We start from the raw sequence: 21,533 nt of genomic DNA, 5'->3' as shown, positions 1-21,533 counted from the left end.
ATTGGGCTCCCTGCTCAGCTGGGAGTCTGCTTCTGTCTCTCTCCCGCTCTGCCCCTTCCCACCACTTGTTCTCTGTCAGATACATAAAATCTTAAATAAATAAATAAATCCAATTTAGTTAACATACAGTGTATTATTAGTTTCAGGGGTAGAGTTTAGTGATTCATCAGTTGCATATAACACCCAGTGCTCATTACATCACATGCCCTCTTTAATGCCCATCACCCAGTTACCCCACCCCCCCACCCACCTCCCCTACAGCAACCTGTTTGTTTCCTAGAGTTAAGAGTCCCTTATGGTTTGCCTCCCTCTGTTTTATCTTATTTTATTTTTCCTTCCCTTCCCTTATGTTCATCTGTTTTGTTTCTTAAATTCCACATATGAGTGAAATCATCTGATATTTGTCTTTCTCTGACTTACCTCACTCAGCCGTAATACCCTCTAGTTCCATCCATGTCCACTGCAAATGGCAAGATAACTGGGCGCTAGAGACCCAGCTCTCACCAGGCCTCTGAGGCCTAGAGGATCCCTCCACTGTTGAGCCACCAATTCCTACTGGATTGTGGTGAGGTCTTTAAGAGTGCTGAACAACTCTCACCAGGGATTTGCTTGTCTTGAGAGATATGCAACAGGCGTAATTGAAGGAACTAGGCAGATTCTTTTTAATGGCTGAGTAATATTCCTGTGTGTGTGTGTGATCTTTTTTATACCAGGCTAGGTTTTTAGGGAGAATTTGAAAAGCAAAATGAAACAAACTTCTTCAGAAAGTTAAATGTATCTACGCAATGCACAGATTCAGAATAAGTAAGGTCAACATTTTTGGCTACTGAATCCAATCCTGGTGCCCACTGGGGCCACTACTGCATGGCAGCATGGTCAGGCCCCTGGGGGTCCCACCCACATGCTTGCTGCTCTGGCAGCTGGGTCACAGTTACCCCACTTTTCTAATGTGACAATCTGATTTACCCTGAGTTATCTCCATTTATAATAGTGGGAACCCACACAAATACCAAAACATATTACCACCTTCCTCAGAGTCCAAAATAAGCACCAAGAAGAGATCAGTGTCTGGAGTCTTCAAAACTGTCCTTAGGTTTGGTGGGATTTGGGCATAATCATCTGAGACGGGATAAATAGTGAGAATAGCCATGTCATCTTCAACCTTGGAGAGTTTCACATTGATGGACCTATAGGAAACAGCACCTCCTACTTCCAAAAGGACAAAAGCAGGGGCGCCTGGGTGGCTCAGTTGGTTAAGCGACTGCCTTCGGCTCAGGTCATGATCCTGGAGTCCCAGGATCGAGTCCCAGGATCGAGTCCCGCATCGGGCTTCCTGCTCAGCAGGGAGTCTGCTTCTCCCTCTGACCCTCTTTCCCTCTCGTGCTTTCTATCTCTCATTCTCTCTCAAATAAATAAATAAAATCTGAAAAAACAAAACAAAACAAAAGGACAAAAGCAACACCACAAAATTCCAGTCTGGGGCCGGATCTGGCAGCAGACCTGCCCAATACAGAAAGTTTGGCTTCTCACCACTTGCACAAGGTGCACGGACAAGGGAATCCAGAGAAGGGAGAAGTGAAGGGGTGACAGTGAGCAGAGGGCGTGAGGAGGGGTGGTGACAGGCATCCCTGCAGGGCAGGGCCACTGTGTCTGTAAGAGAGCCAGGTATGGTGCTCACTATGTCTCAGGCACGGGCCCCAGAATCTGCTGCACTCAACTAAGATGTAGATGATGCTCTTTTCATTTACTGTTTCAGAAATACTCATTTATTCGTAAGTCAAAGTTTGCTTTCAAATCAACTGACAACTATTTATAACATTTTTCCTAGGTGCCTGATACTGTGCTTGCCACTCAAAGGAGCTAAGCACAACAGTATATACCTAAGAAACAAGCCTAGTCTTAGAAGGGAGAAGATGAGGGGGATCTGTGTCAACTGGGCGCTAGAGACCCAGCTCTCACCAGGCCTCTGAGGCCTAGAGGATCCCTCCACTGTTGAGCCACCAATTCCTACTGGATTGTGGTGAGGTCTTTAAGAGTGCTGAACAACTCTCACCAGGGATTTGCTTGTCTTGAGAGATATGCAACAGGCGTAATTGAAGGAACTAGGCAGCAAGGATCACATTGGTTTCAGATCTCTCTTTTTCTAAGTTCCTTTTTTTTTTTTTTAAAGATTATTTATTTATTTGACAGAGAGCACACAAGTAGGCAGAGCTGCAGGTACAGGGGGAGGGAGAAGCAGGCTCCCCGCTGAGCAAGGAGTCCAACATGGGGCCCAATCCCAGGACCCTGAGATCATGACTTGAGCCGAAGGCAGACGCTTAAGCAACTGAGCCACCCAGGCGCCCCTTTTTCTGGCCAAAAGCCAATGAGTGTCCAACTGTTGACCTGACAATGGGTGTAGACTGTTCCTTTGAGCTGATGAGAGATGAGTTCTGCTCTTCCAGCATCAAACCCCTATGGTTCTATAATTCTTTTATGTCCATACAAGGATCTTTGAATTCTACTTCGTAGGTGAAGAAAAGCTTTTGATAGTTTATCTTACTTCCTAAAAGCACAGCTAAACCAGAGGAAAAACCAGCCTTCTAATGATTTCCTGCCACTAAGTAAGTCAATTCCATAAGGCAGTCCTCCTTCAGTAAAACTTGGGGCTCCCTGCCATAACCCAAAGCCAGGAACTGAAAGGCACTTTCAGACTTAAGACACATGTGGACAAGAAAAATTGCACTTTATGTTGTGTGTTCAGGAAAAGTCAATATATGAAGGGAATCTTCCTATATTAAGTATTTAAAATTCATGATAAGAGATTATGATTTAAAGTAATTCTTCCTGGGGTGCTTGGGTGGCTCAGTTGGTTAAGTGTCTGCCTTCAGCTCAGGTCATGATCCCGGAGTCCTGGGATCAAGCCCTGCATTGTGCTCTCTGCTCAGCATGAGGTCTGCTTCTCCCTCTCCGTCTGCCCCTCCACCCTGCTCGTGCTCTCTCTATTGTTCTCCCTCTAAAATAAATAAAATCTTTAAAAAAATAATAAAGTAATTCTTCCTAACTTATCTGGTTGTTAAAAATTCACAAATAGGGGTGTGTGGGTGGCTCAGTCAGTTAAGCATCTGCCTTCAGCTCAGGTCATGATCCTAGGGTCTTGGGATCGGGCCCCAAGTCAGACCCCCTGCTCAGCAGAGAGCCTGCTTCTCCCTCTCGATCTCCCTCTGCCTGCTTGTGCTATCAAAAAAATAAAATCTTTAAAAAAAAATTCACAAATACTGGGCACTTGGGTAGCTCAGTCAGTGAAGTGTCTGTTGGTTTCAGCTCAGGTCATGATCTCAGAGTCATGGGACGGAGCCCCATGTTGGGCTCCGCTCTCAGCAGGGAGTATGCTTCTCTCTCTCTCTTTCTGCCCCTTCCCCTAGTTGCACGTGCTCTCTCTAAACTATATAAACCTTTTTAAAAAAATTTCACAGATATTGCAGTAGAAGATTCAGTTCTCCCTAATGTTCCTAGAGCAAGGCTGCCCTGGATGTCAGCTGCTTGCTGGCCCCATGGCAGCCTGCCTGCTCTTTGCAGCACTGCCCAGCACAGCCTGTGACTCTGGTGGGTCCTCCACCTCACGCCGTCACTCCTGCTGTGGAGAGGGTAGCACACGAGGGGCTGCTCACTCAGAGTCCATGCTGACTTGCAGATGGCCTAGGGTTCCCTGACTTTGTCACTACGTGGAAAGGGTCTACCCAGTAATGTAGCAACAAAGGGGAAAGCCAAAAGATGCAGGTCTGACGGGAGGCCATTAGCTCCCAGAGGTATCAACATCCAACCTTGGACTACCTGACAATGTTTTTTTTTTTTTTTTTTAATAATTGGATGTAAGGTGGCCAATCTAGTGGCTTGGCCCCTGGAAGCGAGGCAGTCTGAATTCCATGCCCTGAAGTGCATGCATATGGGCACGATGGTCCCGGTTATGGCAAAACATGACCCTGCCCCTGCCAAGGTTCCAGGGCCCTGAAGAAAGGAGACTGCTCTAAGAAGCAACATAGCAAAAAATCTCTTCAAATAGGTCTAGAGACAACCAATTAATATTGAAATGCCTGTTTGCTTTTTCAGTACATCTGACAAGCTAATATTTTCAGAGCAGAGCAAAGATATATGAAGACGCAACATACCCTTGAAGAATACAGTAAGGGAACATGTCCTGTCAGGTAGCAAGACTTAAGTTAGAGCTATAATGAATAAGACTGTGTTCTTACGCCGTGCATAGACATATGACCATGGTCATGGCAGAAAGCCTGGACACTGAGCAGTGCATCCACAGAAAGCTGGCAGACAACAGGGTGATCAAGGAAAGGAGGGGTCCTTCAGCCACTGGAGGAGGGACGGACAACTGATTAACCCCACAGAGGAAAAAAAGAAACCATCCACTCCTACATCACATACAAAAAAACAATTCCAGAAGGATTATGAACCTAAATATAGCAAGCAGAACTTAAAACCTTCAGATGAAAATATAAAAGAATATCTTCATGACCCCTAGGTAGGAAGGAACTTTTTTAGAAAGATACAAAAAGTGCTAACTATACCAAAAAAGAGACTACAGTCAAATTAAGAGTATCAGTTCATAAAAAAAATTACCACTATCAGAGTGAAAAGACAAACCACAAACAGGGAGAAGTATTTGCAATGTGTATAACACACAAAGGTTATACAAAGAGCTTCTATAAACAAGCTGTAGAAGAATGGGTAAAAGACACAATGGTGGATTTAACAGAATAGGAAGAGCAAGCAACAAACGAAGATGCCCACCTCCTTAGTCACAGAGAGAAAACCAGAGGAAGACCACAAGAGATTCTGTTACAGTCACTAGGTTTTCCAATTCAGAATGCTCAGTTGTCATGAGGGGACTGAGAGAAGGCTAAATGACGACACAAGAAAGCAATGAGTGGAGAGAACCGGTGTCCCCTGGTGCAATTTCTCAGTAGTGGTAAGCTTTCAGCATTTGCTTTATTATGCTGTCTACTACAGTAGTCATGGGACATATGTAGCTTTTTAAACATAAAATAATTAAAATTCTACAAAACTTAAAAACTGGTTCTTCAGTCACACTTTTTTGTTTTTTTCCCCTGCAATCTTTTTATCTGAGGGACTTGAGATCTTGGACACCACTGAGGCTTTAACAAGACCCTGTTCCAGTGTGCTCCAACACACTTCAAGTACTCAACAGCCTCAGGAAAAGAACTTTCCATCATGCAAACAGCTCTCCTGGGCAGCAGTGCTTTATACCTTACATATATGTCACATATGTTTGTGCAGATGGAGCAAATACTGAATAAAATGCTCCACAGTGCTCACATAGTAAAACATTCTTAAATGATGAATTACATTGCATTTTTGTTTTTCAGTTACAGGAAACAAATACAAATTAAAGTCTAAATAGTCACACCCAAAAAAAGAATGGTGCTTTACCCCTATTAAATAACCCTAATAAATCAGGCCTCTAAAAAAATGCCTTTTTCTTTAGGGAATGACTGCATGGCCTGGGGCTTGGCTGGGCTGAGCACTCACCAGGCTTTGCTCGATGAGTAGGCAGAAGAGGACAGCATTGCCCACTTCCCGCAGGTTCTGGAAGCACACAGTCTTCAGCTCTGCATACTCAACAATGTCCTTCAGCTGGTGGTGGAAGAACTCTAGGATGCCTGTGGTAGCAGAGAGTGAGCAGAGGGAATGGGGAGGCTGGAGGCAGAGCCTGGGATCTACGGCCGGGCACACACGTGCTGGCCATGGAACATCCTCTGACATTGCCACTGGGCCTGCTATGAGGATGGCCACAAGTCCCCTGATCCCAACACCTTTCTTGTTTGTCCATCCCTGGATCTTGGGCCTTGGCTCCAAAACCTCTTTCTCCACCAACCCTGTATCTTCTGAGGAGGCACCACATTACAAGAATACAGGCGAAAGACCACACTGTCATCTCCAGCAGAAACAGTAAAGATTTGGATAAAATTCAGTATCCCTTCACAGGCACAGAGGGAACATACTTAATCTGATAAAGGACATCTATAAAATACCTGCAGCTAATGTCATATTCAGTGGTAAAACCTGCATATTTTCTCCCTGAGCTCCAGAGCAAGACAACACATTTTCATCACTGTCCTAGAGACCCTACACATTGCAATAGGGCACAAAAAGACCAGGCACAAAAACTAGAAAGAAAATTAAAACTCCCTAATTTGATCTATACATTCAAATGCTGACCCAGTCAAAAATCCACAAGCTGACTCCAGAATTTATGTGGTCATGAAGACCTAGAAGAGCCAAAACAACTCTAAGAAGAACAAAGTTAGAGACTTAACAGGTTTCAAACTCCTCAGCCCAGCAGGTCAGGTCCCAGCTGACCTGGCAGGTGAGTTCCCTGTCCCTCCCTGGTTGGTGATCTTCAAGGTCCCCGTGCTGTCCAGGAGTCAAGGCCTCACAGGGTTCAGAGGCCCATCACCCATCAGTGACTAAAGGGTGCTGCCTCCCCTCTGCCAGCTTCCTCACTCAAATGTGGTGATTCCAACACACCTTCCCACACACCTGCTCCCAGCTGGAAGGCTGGTTGGTTGGTTCTACTGGAAACAATCAGACTTTGATCGGATTCCCTGCCTCCTCCCACCTGAGGAAAGCATATCCTATCCTTATCAGTAAATTCTGACTTGCTTTCCCACACTGCAGTCTGAACACCAGTGCTGAACCCCCGGGGAGGCACCGCACTCACCAGGAGAGCCATACTCATGCCGGGGCAGGCGGCAGATCTTGGGCATCACCTCCATCAGCGTCTTCACGTACTGCAGGATTGTGCCTTGCAGCTGCAGGAGAGAGAGGCTGCATCAGCCACTGACCGCCACTGTCCCAGAGGTTGTGAGTGGTGCATGGGGCTTCTAAAAAGAAGTCTGTTAGTAAAACACATGGCAATGAGCAGGACTGAAAATCACTGGCTAGGAAAGGAAATCCAATCCACAGAACAAAAACAACGCCCACCAGGGTGACTTAAATGCATGTTCTAAAACACAATTCCTCTTTCAGGAGGCAAACAGTCTGAGGTGTGACAACAGGAGGGCGAGGAGCTCAAGTTGCATACAACTTTGGTGAGCACAGTGGCCCTGGGGTTGTTTCTGTATTCCTCTGATGGATTTGGTGCAGCTCAAACACCGGACTCTGTCACGTCATGCACCTAACACCTTCCAAGTTACGTGTTTTGGGGCAGAGACTTTAGCTGAGGGTCCTAACAGAGACCGAGTGGGTCATGTAGTCATGGCTGTCAAAAGACCCAACTTTTATATATTCTAATTGATTTCTTATCCAAAAAGTTTGTATATTTTGTCAACTTCTTAGAATTCTGTCAGCTTTTGCTTTACATTGTTAATAATCATATCATCTCCTTGATGGATTGCCACTTTAACTATGTGGCCATAAATTCAGCTTTAAGGATGGAAAAGACCTAAAGAATCTTAAAGAAATGGGCTCAATCACAGAAAGACAATTAAAATACGGGCACCTGAGTGGCTCAGTCTGTTAAGCATTTGCCTTTGGCTCAGGTCATGATCCTGGAGTCCTGGGATTGACCCCCACATCGGGCTCCCTGCTCAGCAAGGAGTGTGCTTCTCCCTTTGCCTCTGTCCCTCCCCCTGCTCATGCTCTTTCTCAAATAAATAAATAAAACCTTTTTTAAAAATGACTAAAATGGAAAAAGAGTAAAGATTAAGATTTTATGAAGTTCTTTCTCAGTAAACAGAAATAACACATAGAAAATTAAATCTAGGGCGCCTGGGTGGCTCAGTTGGTTAAGCGTCTGCCTTCGGCTCAGGTCATGATCCCAGGGTCCTGGGATCGAGTCCCACATCGGGCTCCCTGCTCAGCAGGAAGCCTGCTTCTCCCTCTGCCTGCTGCTTCCCCTGCTTGTGCACTCACTCGCTCACTCTCTGGTATTTATTTTTTAAATAAAATCTTTTTTTTTTTTAAAGATTTTATTTTTTGACAGAGAGAGACACAGCGAGAGAGGGAACACAAGCAGGGGGAGTGGGAGAGGGAGAAGCAGGCTTCCTGTGCAGCAGGGAGCCTGATGTGGGGCTCGATCCCAGGACCCTGGGATCATGACCTGAGCCGAAGGCAGACGCTTAACGACTGAGCCACCCAGGCGCCCCTTATATAAAATCTTAAAAAAAAAGAAAAGAAAACTTAATCTATGATAGCCTACAAACATCATTTTCTCACTCTTTCCAAAAAGACTTAAATAAAAGACTTCTGCACATAACTTCTGACCTCAATCTGAAGTTACACAGATGAGTGTCTGAATCCTTTATTCAGAGTTTAACCCCTGGTACCCAGGAAAGGCACACACCATCAGCCCTGTAAGGGGGTGGGGAAGACTACTCTTGCATATAAAGGCCACATTTTCTTATAAGGAAATCTGTATTTTGGCACTTAACTTTTTCTGTGAATTAGTTAAAATAACATGGAGCTGGCTTTTCCACCCCCAGTGAATTCAAGGCTGCGTGTGATACTGTGATTTATAACAAAAAATACATATTTAGTCTTGTACCTATTTCTGGCACAGAGCCCCTGAAACCCTTCAAATTATCCTGAGAGAGCCTTCAAGGTGTCTCTTGTTATGTTAATGAGGTGACTTTTGGAAAGTACCCACCAATGCGAGCTGTCAGGAGAACCAACGCCATAGTAAGATTTGAGACTTTTAGTCCCACCCCCAGACCCCTGGGAACGGGGAAGGAGCTGGCTAGAGGTTCATTCAATCACCAGAGGCCAATGATTTAATCAGTCCTGCTGATGTAGTGAAACCCCCATAAAAACCTAATAGGATGGGGTTTGGGGAGCCTACAAGTTGGGGAACTGGAACAGTTCCACAGGTCCCCGTGAGGGGACCCAAACTGCATGAGGACAGAAGCTCCTTTCTTCAGGATCTCTAGCTATGTATCTCTTCATCTGGCTGTTGATTTGTATCCTTTGTAATAAACTGGTAATCTAGTGAGTAAACTGGTTTCCTGAGTTTTATGAGCTGCCCTAGCAGATAACTGAACCCAAGGAGGGGGCTGTAGAAATCTCTGATTTATAGCCAGTGGGTCAAAGGCACAGGTGACAAATTACACTTGAGATTGAGTAGGGGTGGGCGTGGGGCAGTCTTGTGGGTGAAAGCCCTTAAACTGTGGGATCTGATGCTACCTACCTCCAGGTAAACAGAGCTAGAATTGAGCTGAACTGTAGAACACCCAGCTGGTACCCAAGAACTGCTCAGTGGAGTGTCTGAATCCTTTATGCCCCTCCCCACATTACAATTGGGTGCAGAACCCTTCACCATGTAAAGGAAGTCCACGGAGGGAAACCTACCAGGCTCTTCACGACCTTCAGCAGCTCCTCCATGACCACTGCAATGCCCTGGTAGCCGAGCAGCCGGCAGATGACCTGGAAGTGAGGAGGCCCCACGAAGTTCCGGTAGCTGCCATAAATGCTAGAGTACGCCAAGTTCAAAGCCTGGGGGATAAAGAATGTAAGTGCTTCATGAAATCGCCAGAGTTCTCAACGTGCTTATTGTGCACACAAGATGAAGAACTGCTGCACCAAAGATGCATTCAATATACAGTGCCCTTAAGGTGGAGAACACCAGAGAATTTGTGAGACTTGCCCTTACTGGTATTTATGTCTTCAGCATGAAGATATGACAAGCAAGCTTGTTAAAACAGAAAAAAGAAAACAAATTTCAAAGATTTATCAAACTGCCAGTTCCACAGAAGCCATCTGAGGTCCTGGAATGAGAAACAAGTACATCCTCACTGCTGCCTCCTGGGAGCTGCTCCCAGTCTCCAGGGGGAGACATCTGAGGAGAGAGAGTGACGGAGCAGGGAAACTGTCTTCTCAGGGACACACAGGGAGCTGGAGACAGCGGCCCCCACAGGGGGAGTAGGTGACAAAGGGAATCAGGGTGGTTTCCTGCAGGAGGGGACCTCCAAGCTTGTCTAAGGACATGGCGCACACTAGGCAGGAAGACCCCTAATAAGCATTCAGTACTGTGTGTTTCCGTGTCAGCACTTCTTCAGCGGCGTCCCACAAATTCGGATATATTTGCATTTCATTTAGTTAGGTGTCTTTTAAAAAAATTTCCCTTCAGACTTCCCCTTGACCCATGGATCATATAGAAATGTATTAATTTCAAGTCTTTGGAGATTTTCTTGTCTTTTTATTACTGATTTGAGTCCACGATGGTCAGAGAACATACTCTGTATGATTTCAACTCTTTTCATTCTCTTGAGGTTTGTTTTATGGCCCAGAATATGGTCTATCTGGAGGGGAACGCTCCATGGGCACTTGAAAACAATGTATGTTCTGCTGTTGTTGGGTGGAGTGTTTTACACATGTCAATAATCCTTTGGTTGATGCCGTTTAGTTCTTTATGGTTGCTGATTTTCTGTCTACTGACTTTATTGATGACTAAGAAGAATGCTGAATTCCCCAACTATAATTGTGGACTTGTTCATTTCTCCTTTCACTTATGTCAGTATTTGCTTCAAGTTTTTTGAAGTTCTGTTGTTGGTACACAAACATTTAGGATTGCCATATTTTCTTGGTTGCTTGATCCTATTATATAATGTCTCTCTTGGTCTCTGATTAAGTCTTTGCTTCAAAATCTACTTTATCTTATTTTTTTTAATGTTTACCTTTTTTTAGATTTTTTTTTCAAGATTTATTTATTTATTTGTCAGAGAGAGAGAGAGAGAGCATGAGCAGGGGGAGCGGCATGCAGAGGGAGAAGCAGGCTCCCCGCTGAGCAGAGAGCCCGATTCGGGACTCGATCCCAGGACCCTAGGATCATGACCTGAGCTGAAGGCAGATGCTTAACCGACTGAGCCACCCAGGCGTCCTTACTTTATCTTATATTAATATAGTCACTCCTTTCTTCTGATTAATGTTTGCATGATATATCTTTATCCTTTTACTTTCAACCTACCGATATCATTAATTTGAAGTACATTTCTTGTTCAATCATGCTTTTTAAATCCACTCTACCAAACCTCAGTATTCTAAATGTATTTAGACCACTTACATTTAGTACATTTACATTTAGTAATTATACATAATCTAATTATTGATATCTAAATACGGTCTATTTCATGCTTCCTGACTTCTTCTGGGTCACTTCAACATTTTCTAGAATTTCACTGTGACTGACCTATAGTAGTTTCAAGAATATGTCTTCACACAGATGTGTTAGTGGTTGTTCTAGGTCTTATATTATACATTATATGAGTTATCACAATCCACTGTTATCAACATTTTACCACTTTGATTGAAGTGTATCAACTTCACCTCCATTTAGGTTCCCCGAATCCTCCCCCTGCCCCCTTTATCATTGTCTTAAATATTTCTTATATATATACCAAAAACCCACATCAGAAAGGTGATTCAGAAGAATCAGCACAGCAGCTCTTGAGTATCTTCAGGAGGCCTGCTTGCAATTCCTGAGAATTCAGCCCTTGGAATGTTACCAACTGATAAGGTTGTTTTCTACTACTGGGACATTTAACCATGCTATACAACTTGTCTAGGTAGGATGTACAAGTAGTGATTTATGGGGGCTCCTTTCCTTCTGGGGGTTCTGGAGTTTTAGTAACTGTGAATAGTCAAGACAGGAGGCATGTGCCTATGTACCCAGCCCTAGTGAAAGCCTTGGACCTGAGCAATTGAGTGGGCTTCTGTTCTCTGGGCAGAAAAACTGCACGTCCCATGAGGGACAATTTTGGTAGCCTGTGCCTGGTTCAATCACCACCTGATGCATCTTTTTCCCTTACTGGTCCTGCTTTGCATCCTTCAGCAATAAGAAACTATAGCTGTGAGTATAACTGACTGAGTCTGTGAGTCCTTCTGGACAAGGAAAATGTGTAGGTGGTCCTAGAACCCAAAAACAGAAAGTCTGGGACTAAACAATTACCAAACACAACACTGACCAGCTTGGAAACCCTGCCAAGTGTCCATCTTGTGCCCAAGCCTACAACCCCTGCCTACAACCACAATCCCACTTGAAAGGGGCATATTTTGATCATCAGCTTAGATATACCTTCCTCTTCCTAACTCCTCCTTAAAGCACCACAATGTGCATTTAAATGCTAGGATTCGGTGTGAGTTTTTGCTTGATAATAAACTCTAATGTTTCAAAAGAAAACCATGAAAAACATCAGTGATATCTAATGGCCTCAGGAGCTTGGGAAGATGCCGGAGGAGGAGGACCCTGGGCCTCAACCTCCAAGTCAATAAGATGGAAAGCGATCTGAAGACTGGAAGAACAAACTCCACGATGAAACATAGAAAAGAAGCTACATCTGAAATATTAGGAAAGTCAGAAAGGCAGAGGGAGGCTGACCGCAAGAGGAGGGAGCTGTGTGTCCAAAGAGGGCAGAGAAACAGGCACCAGGGAACTCACACAGGGAGGACTAATCCCCATAACTTTGGGTTTTAAAAACCAAAGGAGCTGCATCAAAATCAATAAAAGCAGGCCAAGTCATATTATAGTTAAATTTGCAAAATATAGTGATAAAGAAAAAATCCTAAAAGCAGCAAGACAAAGGAAGTCCCTAACTTACAAGGAAGATTCATAAGGTTAGCAGCAGACTTTTTGTATAAACGTGGCAAGCCAGAAGGGACTGGCATGATAAATTCAATGTGATGAGTGGGAAAAATCTGCAGCCAAGAATACTCTATCCAGGAAGGCTAGCATTCACAATAGGAGGAGATAAAAGAGTTTCCCAGAAAACAAAAACTGAAGGAGTTCTAGCCCTGCAAGAAATATTAAGAAATTCTTTGAGTGGGAGGGAAAGACAAAAAGCAACAAAAACTAGAAAGGAATGGAAAAAATCTCCAAAAACAATGACAAAACAAGTAAAAACTAGGTACTAAATACATATCTATCAATAATTACTCTGAATATAAATGGACTAAATGTTCCAATCGAAAGATATATGGTATTATAATGGACAAAAAAAAAAAAAACAAGACCCATCTATATGCTGCCTACAAGATACTCATTTTATTTACTTATTTTTAAATTTTTTCTTTCTATTTATTTATTTTTTTTATTTTTTTACCAGAGACTCATTTTAGACCTAAAGATACCTGCAGATTGAAATGAGGGGATGGAGAAATATTTTATCATGCAAATGGACATATAGAACCATAAAAGACCCCAAATAGCCAAAGCAATCTTGAAAAAGAAAAGCAAAGCTGGAGGCATCACAATTCCGGACTTCAAGTTACAGTACAAAGCTTTATAATCCAGACATTATGGTACTGGCACAAAATAGACATGTAGATCAATGGAACAGAATAGAAAACCCAGAAATGGACCCACGACTACATGGTCAACTAATCTTTGACAAAGCAGTAAAGAATATCCAATGGAAAAAAGACAAGTCTCTTCAACAAATGGTGTTGGGAAAACTGGACAGCCACATGCAGAAGAATGAAACTGGACCAGTGTCTTACAGCATACACAAAAGTAAACTCAAAATGGATGAGAATCCATCAAAATCCTAGAGAACATAGGCAGAAACCTCTTTGACCTCAGTTGTAGCAAATTCTTACTAGATATGTCTCCTGAGGCAAGGGAAACAAAAGCAAAAATAAACTATTGGGACTTCATCAAGACAAAAAGCTTCTGCACAGCAAAGGAAACAATGAACAAAACTAAAAGGCACCTTTGGAACTGGAGAAGATATTTGCAAATAACACATCTGATAAAGGCTTAACATCCAAAATATATAAAGAACTTATAAAACTCAACACCCCAAAAATAATCCAGTTAAAAAATGGGCAGAAGACATGAACAGTTTTCCAAAGATGTATAGATGGCTACAGACACATGAAAAGATGCTCAAAATCACTCATCATCAGGGAAATAAAAATCAAAACTTCAATGAGATACCACCTCACACCAGTCAGAATGGCTAAAATTAACAACAAAGTAAACAACAAATGTTGGAGAGGAAGTGGAGAAAGGGGAACCCTCTTACACTGATGGTGGGAGTGCAAACTGGTGCAGCCACTCTGGAAAACAGTGCGGAGGTTCCTCAAAAAGTTAAAAATCAAACTACCCTAGGACCCAGCAATTATTTTTATCCAAAGGATACAAACATTTGAAGGGCACATGCACCCTGATGTTTATAACAGCAATGTCCACAATAGCCAAACTGTGGAAAGGGCCCAAATGTCCATTGACTGATGAATGGATAAAGAAGATGTGGTGTGTGTGTGTACACACACACACAATGGAATATCACTCAGCCATAAAAAAGAATGAAATCTTGCCATTTGCAACAACTTGGATGGAGCTAGAGAGTATTATGCTAAGCGAAACTGTCAGTCAGAGAAAGACAAACACCATTTGGTTTCACTCATACGTGGAATTTAAGAAATAAAACAGATACACAGATACGTGGAACTCTCGTTCATTTCCAGTTAAAATTTCACCTGCAGAAAGAACGTGTATAATTAGATCCCATGATAATAGAGCCTGAGAAGTCCCAGGCTCTGTCCTCAACAAGCCTGAGACACAGGAAAGATGGTGGTATAAATCATTCTGAGTCTGTTGGACTGAAAACCAGGGGATCCCTTGGTGTATTACTCAGTCCAAGGATAGGAGAAGAAAAGATGAGATGAACAGTTCAGGCAAAGACACAGAAATAAAAGGGGTGACTTCTTCCTTAAAAAAAAAAGAAAATAGATGCACATAGGGGGCAAAAAATAGAGAGAGGCAAACCAAAAAACAGACTCTTAACTATAGAGAACAAACTGAGAGTTACTGGAGGGGAAGTGAGGGGGGGATGAGTTAAATAGGCGATGGGGATTAAGCAGGGACCCTGTTGTGATGAGCACACAGTGATGTATGAAGTGTTGAATCACTACACTGTACACATGAAACTAATATTAGTTTATTGTATAATTAACTGTATGTTAATTAACTAGAATTTAAATAAAAAGAGAAAGAATGAAATCTTGCCATTTGTAGCAACGTGGCTCAATCCCAGGACCCTGAGATAATGACCTGAACCTAAGTCAAACACTTTACCGACTGAGCCACCCAGGTGCCCCTATTTAATCTAATTCTTTTTAAAAATTATCCACCTTGGAGTGCCTGGGTGGTTCAGTCAGTTAAGCGTCCGACTCTTGATTTCAGATCAGGTCATGATCTCAGGGTGGTGAGACTGAGCCCCACACTGGGCTTTCTGCTCAGTGCAGAGTCTGCTTGAGATTCTCTCTCCTTCTGCCCCTCCCCCACCCCCTCAAAAAGAAATTGTCCACCTCATGCCTTTTTGTAGGGTTGGAGGTGGGCAGCCTGCACCCATATACCAGCCAGAATCACAGTGTATGCCCGTTTTCCAAGGGCATGGTCCTAGCATGGTCAAGTTCAAGTTGCCGTCTGTAGTGAGAGGAACGAAGGTGAGCAAGAAGACAGAAATGAAAGGTTCACACTCTAAAGAACAGAGGATTAGGGAAGTATGGGTTAGGAACATTAAAAGGTGTCCTGGTGTAGGCCATGTGGGGGTGGCAGCCCCCTGGCTCCTGATCTGTGTCCTGGCCTCGACTGCCCTGAGATTAAAAGGCAAGCTGGAATTATTAGGCAAGCTGGTCTACACCTATGGCCAGCTTCACTCAACCAGCAGCTCACAGAGCAATGAGAACAGGTTTCTCTCAGGGTCCACAGAGTGTGAGTGCCCCTGGATGTGGGGAAGAGGCAGAGTCTGTTAACTGCCTGGGCCTCATGTCCCACCACAAGCATCACCTGTCTGAGCTGAGGGGCTTCCCAGTGGCAGCACTGAGCCAGGTGCTTTCATCTCCCACTTCCCTTCTCTGAAGCAAGTGCAACTGGGGGGACTCCTCCACAGGTGAGAAATCTCTGGCCAAGTGGGAGGAGGGAAGAGGGCAGATGCCTGAGGCTACCTGCCTGTGCCTCAACAGCTTCAGCCTCCTCTCTACCCTCTGTGCCTCGTTGGTCATACTCCCAAACCTGCTGGGGTGCCCTTTCCTTGCCCAGATCAGGTGATTCTGGCTCTTGGTGCCCGTCTGCACCCCAGTGCCCAGCCAACACCTTCAGGCCTCTCTGGAGCAAGCTGCCTGCTGCACCAAGAACCTTCCTCCCTGACCGAGGCCAGGCACAGCCCAGGTCACAGCACATGCAAAGGAAACACTTGCTGAGGGACCCCTGAGACTATGACTGCAATTCATTATCTGTAGAAAAAAAATACATTACTTAATATTTTTAAAAATGGTAGTCTCAGAACACAGCAGACAGAACAATGACAACTGGTCTTCTTCACTCCTGGTCATCATCACGAGGCTTAAAATACAGCAGCGAAAATCCTGACCCTAACCAATGGGGGGAGGGGGCAACGTGATCCTCCAAACCACCCCCCACACCCTCTCAACTCCCACAACCCTTGCCTCCGCTGAGTGAAGTGTGAAGCCAGCCTGGCTGTGGCCAGAACACTCAGCACGGCAGCAACCTCCCCCACTCACAGCAAGGTCTGTGACATGTGGCACAAACAGACCTGGGAAGAGGAGTGGACACAGGCCCTAGGGATGAAGGCCTCTTCCCTTTAACCTCCCTAAATCTAGCCCTCCCTGACTTCAAAAACTGACACCTCTCCTTACCAAGTGCCAGAAACCTAGGAAAGATCTTTGGGTCTTCCTTTTCTCTCACCATCCATCTTCAGGTCATCAGCAAGTCCAGTCAAGTCCACTTCCAAAATATCCCCTGAACGCATCTACTTCTCTTCATCTCTGTCAGCGCTACTTAGTCCAAGGCACCACCTCCTGCTTGGACTAGGGTAACATCTCTCCACCAGCCACCATTCTCCGTCTGCTTCCTGACCGCCTCCTCACACCTTGGCCCTAAGCTGCCTGCCATACACCCCACCCACCCCTATCTTATGACAGAGCCTCGGCCCTCAGGGCCCTCTGCAGGGTTGGATACTTTCAGCATCCAGATCTTGTTAGAGCAAAGGCCTCTCCAAAAACCAGCCGAAGCTCTGTTACAACATCCTAGGAGCACACCTTCTCACAGGGACATGTTCATCTCCCCTCCCAGGGACATGCAGAGCGCATGGCACCACCCAAACGCAGAAAACAGAGATAGCATCAATTTCAGCTTGAAATTCCACATATCCTTGCAAAACACAGGCAGCTTCTATTTCTGCCAACACTGGTTTCCCTTCCTCCCAAATGTATCCTCTACTTAACCCTCTGGCTTGTCCCACTAAGACATCTATCATTTTCTTCTTGGCTGACAGGCTGAAAACTTTAAATGGACACATTAGTTTGTAAAGTGTTGTGATGTTGTAATTAAGACAGAAGTGGGCAGATGAAGGGAAGATGACATCACAAGCCTGGAGAAGTTGGAGGAGAGAGGGAGGGTGAGCCAAGGACCCATCTCTTCAAAGACTAGTGATAAGGGAACACTGACATGCTGACACCTTCCTGAGAGCCACCACTAGGGACCCAACTGGTCCTTTTATGTCATGTTAATAGGCTCATTTCTGCACCTGTGAGAAGAATGTGCAGAAACTAGAGAAGATACTGCTCAAACCTCAGCCCCTCAGAGCTGCAGAGCAGAATGAAGCAGCAGCTGCTCAGTTCTAAAGGCTCTGAGACCACAGGGGCTAGTGTCCGTACCTGGGGAAGCGGGTCATGCCCCACTTCCCTACAGAGCCCACAGGCTGGGCTGTGTGAAGACCAAGACTGACACCAACATTTGCGGGAGCAGCCTAAAACCCTAGTGAGAACAGTGCAAACATACCATACAGTTCAGAAAAGGAAAACGTTTCTGACTCAGCCCTCCTAACGACCGTACTGCATTCCACTGAACAGTAAGATATTGTAATAGTCTTGATGGTCAGTTAGGCTGCTAACATATTTTTTATGACAATGTTGTACGACCACCCCCATAACAGACCTCACTTTATACTTGTCTGATTTACTCCTTAGCTGTCCAGATTCCTACAAGTGAGAACATTTAAATATTTTTTCTTTTATTATTAACATATAAATATATTAGTTTCAGGGGTACAGGTCTGTGATTCATCAATCTTATATAATACACAGTGCTCACCAAACACATACCCTCCCCAATGTCCATCACCCAGTTACCCCATCCTTCCCAGCCCCCCTCCACTCCAGCAACCCTCAGTTTGTTTCCTGAGATTAAGAGTCTCCTGGGGCGCCTAAGTGGTTCATTCGTTAAGCGTCTGACTTCGGCTCAGGTCATGATCCCAGGGTCCTGGGATGGAGCCCCGCATCAGGCTCCCTGCTCAGCTGGAGGCCTGCTTCTCCCTCCCCCACTCCCCCTGTTTTTGTTCCCTCTCTCGCTGTGTCTCTGTCAAATAAATAAATAAAATCTTAAAAAAAAAAAGGGCGCCTGGGTGGCTCAGTTGGTTAAGCGACTGCCTTCGGCTCAGGTCATGATCCTGGAGTCCCGGGATCGAGTCCCACATCAGGCTCCCTCCTTGGTGGGGAGTCCACTTCGCCCTCTGACCCTCCCCCTTCTCATGCTCTCTCTCTCTCTCTCTCTCTCATTCTTTCTCTCAAATAAGTAAATAAAATCTTTAAAAAAAAAAAGTCTCTTATGGTTTGTCTTCCTCTCTGGTTTCTTCATGTTTCATTTTTTCTGCTCTTTCCCTATGATCCTCTGTCTTGTTTCTCAAATTCCACATATCAGTGAGATCATAATTCTTTCTCTGATTGCCTTATTTCACTTAGCATAATACCCTCTAGTTCCATCCCCATGTCATTGCAAATGGCAAGATTTCAATTTTTTGATGGCTGCATACTATTCCACTGTTATATACACCACCTCTTCTTTATCCATTCATCTGTTGATGGACATCTGGCCTCTTTCCATAGTTTGGATATTGTGGACATTGCTACTATAAACACTGCGGTGCAGGGACCCCTTCGGATCACTACAATTGTATCTTTGGGGTAAATACCCAGTAGTGCAATTGGTGGATCATAGGGCAGCTCTATTTTCAACTTTTTGAGGAACATCCATACTGTTTTCCAGAATGGCTGCGCCACCTTGCATTCCCACCAACAGTGTAGGAGGGTTCCCCTCTCTCCGCATCCTCGCCAACATCTGTCTTTTCCTGAATTGTTAATTGTAGCCATTCTACCTGGTGTGAGGTGGTAGATACCACCTGTTGTGGTTTTGATTTGGATTTCCCTGATGCCGAATGAGGTTGAGCACTTTTTCATGTGTCTGTTGACCATTTGGATGTCTTCTTTGCAGAAATGTCTGTTCATGTCTTCTGCCCATCTCCTGATTGGATTATTTGTTCCTTGGGTGTTGAGTTTGATAAGTTCTTTATAGATTTTGGATACTAGCCCTTTATCTGATTGTCATTTGCAAATATCTTCTCCTGTCAGTTGTCTTTTGGTTTTGTTGACTGTTTCCTTTGCTCTGCAAAAGCTTTTTATCTTGATGAAGTCCCAATAGTTCATTTTTGTCCTTGCTTCCCTTGCCTTTGGTAATGTGTCTAGGAAGAAGTTGCTGCGGCTGAGATCAAATAGGTTGCTGCTTGTGTTCTCCTCAAGGATTTTGATGGATTCCTGTCGCACATTTAGTCTTTCATCCATTTTGATTCTATTTTTACGTATGGTGTAAGGAAATGGTCCAGTTTCATATTTCTGCATGTGGCTGTCCAACAGTCCCAACACCATTTGTTGAAGGGACTGTCTTGTTTCCATTGGACAGTCTTTCCTGCTTTGTCGAAGATTAGTTGACCATAGAGTTGAGAGTTCACGTCTGAGTTCTCTATTCTGTTCCATTGATCTATGCATCTGTTTTTCTGCCAGTACCATACTGTCTTGATGATGACAGCTTTGTAATAGAGCCTGAAGTCCGGAATTGTGATGCCACCAGCTTTGGTTTTCTTTTTCAACATTCCTCTGGATATTCGGGGTCTTTTCTGGTTCCATACAAATTTTAGGGTTATTTGTTCCATTTCTGTGAACAAAGTTGATGGTATTTTGATAGGTATGGCATTGAATGTGTAGACTGTTCTAGGTAGCACAGACATTTTCACGATATTTGTTCTTCCAATCCATGAGCATGGAACGTTTTTCCATTTCTTTGTGTCTTCCTCAATTTCTTTCATGAGTATTTTATAGTTTTCTGAGTATAGATCCTTTGCCTCTTTGGTTAGATTTATTCCTAGGCATCTTATGGTTTTGGGTGCAACTGTAAATGGAATCGATTCCTTAATTTCTTTTTCTTTTGTCTTGTTGTTTGTGTATAGAGATACAACTGATTTCTGTGCATTGATTTTATATCCTGCCACTTTACTGAATTCCTGTATGAGTTCTAGCAGTTTTGGGGTGCAGTCTTTTGGGTTTTACACATAAAGTATCATATCATTGGCAAAGAGTGAGAGTTTGACTCCTTCTTTGCTGATTCGGATGCCTTTTCTTTCTTTTTGTTGTCTGATTGCTGAGGCTAGGAGTCCTAGTACTATGTGGAACAGCAGTGGTGATAGTGGACATCCTTGCTGTGTTCCTGACCTTAGGGGGAAAGCCTCAGTTTTTCCCCATTGAGAATGATATTCATTCTCAATGAATGAGATGGCTTTTTCAGAGATGGCTTTTACGATACTGAGGTATGTACCCTCTATCCTTACACTGTGAAGAGTTTTAATCACGAAAGGATGTTGTATGTTGTTAAACGCTTTTTCTGAATCTACTAAGAGAATCATATGGTTCTTGTCCTTTTATTAATGTATTGTGTAACATTGATTGATTTGCAAATGTTGAACCAAACTTGCAGCCCAGGGATAAATCCCACTTGGTCGTGGTGAATAATCCTTTTAATGAACTTTTGCATCCTATTGGCTGGTATTTTGGTGAAAATTTTTGCATCCATGTTCATCAAGGATATTGGTCTGTAATTATCCTTTTTGGTGGGGTCTTTGTCTGGTTTGGAGATCAAGGTAATGCTGACCTCATAAAATGAGTTTGGAAGTTTTCCTTCCATTTCTATTTTTCGGAACAGATTCAGAAGAATAGGTATTAATTCTTCTTGAAATGTTTGGTAGAATTCCTCTGGGAAGCCATCTGGCCCTGGGGTCTTGTTTGTTGGGAGATTTTTGATTACTGCTTCAATTTCCTTACTGGTTATGGGTCTCTTTAGGTTTTTTATTTCTTCCTGGTTCAGTTTTGGTATTTTATATGTCTCTAGGAACACATCCATTTCTTCCAGAGTGTCTCATTTGCTGGCATATAGTTGCTCATAATATGTTCTTATAATCGTTTGTATTTCTTTGGTATTGGTTGTGATCTCTCCTCTTTCATTCATGATTTTATTTATTTGGGTCCTTTCTCTTTTCTTTTTGATAATTCTGGCCAGAAGTTTATCGATCTTATTGATTCTTTCAAAGAACCAGCTCCTATTTTCGTTGATCTGTTCCACTGTTCTTTTGGTTTCTATTTCATTGATTTCTGCTCTGATCTTTATTATTTCTCTTCTC

At 43.8% G+C, this 21,533-nt stretch overlaps 1 protein-coding gene across 2 annotated transcripts in view; it reads right to left on the bottom strand.

Annotated features, from left to right (window-relative positions):
* Nucleotides 1-21,533, bottom strand: part of CYFIP1 (cytoplasmic FMR1 interacting protein 1) — a 118,391-nt gene that overhangs the window by 13,938 nt on the left and 82,920 nt on the right. For both annotated transcript variants that reach the window (XM_027570645.1, XM_027570643.1), the window contains exons 24-26: nt 9,361-9,504; nt 6,737-6,827; nt 5,545-5,675 (exon numbers count right to left, since the gene is read on the bottom strand). In XM_027570645.1, the coding sequence (XP_027426446.1) occupies nt 5,545-5,675; nt 6,737-6,827; nt 9,361-9,504 (366 nt within the window). The remainder of the gene's footprint in view (nt 1-5,544; nt 5,676-6,736; nt 6,828-9,360; nt 9,505-21,533) is intronic.

Source organism: Zalophus californianus, chromosome 6 (assembly GCF_009762305.2).
Source record: "Zalophus californianus isolate mZalCal1 chromosome 6, mZalCal1.pri.v2, whole genome shotgun sequence".
Classification (NCBI taxonomy): Eukaryota; Metazoa; Chordata; class Mammalia; order Carnivora; family Otariidae; genus Zalophus; species Zalophus californianus.
The sequence above is the reverse complement of the archived record's forward strand: the minus strand, read 5'-3'. Positions and strand labels throughout refer to the sequence as shown.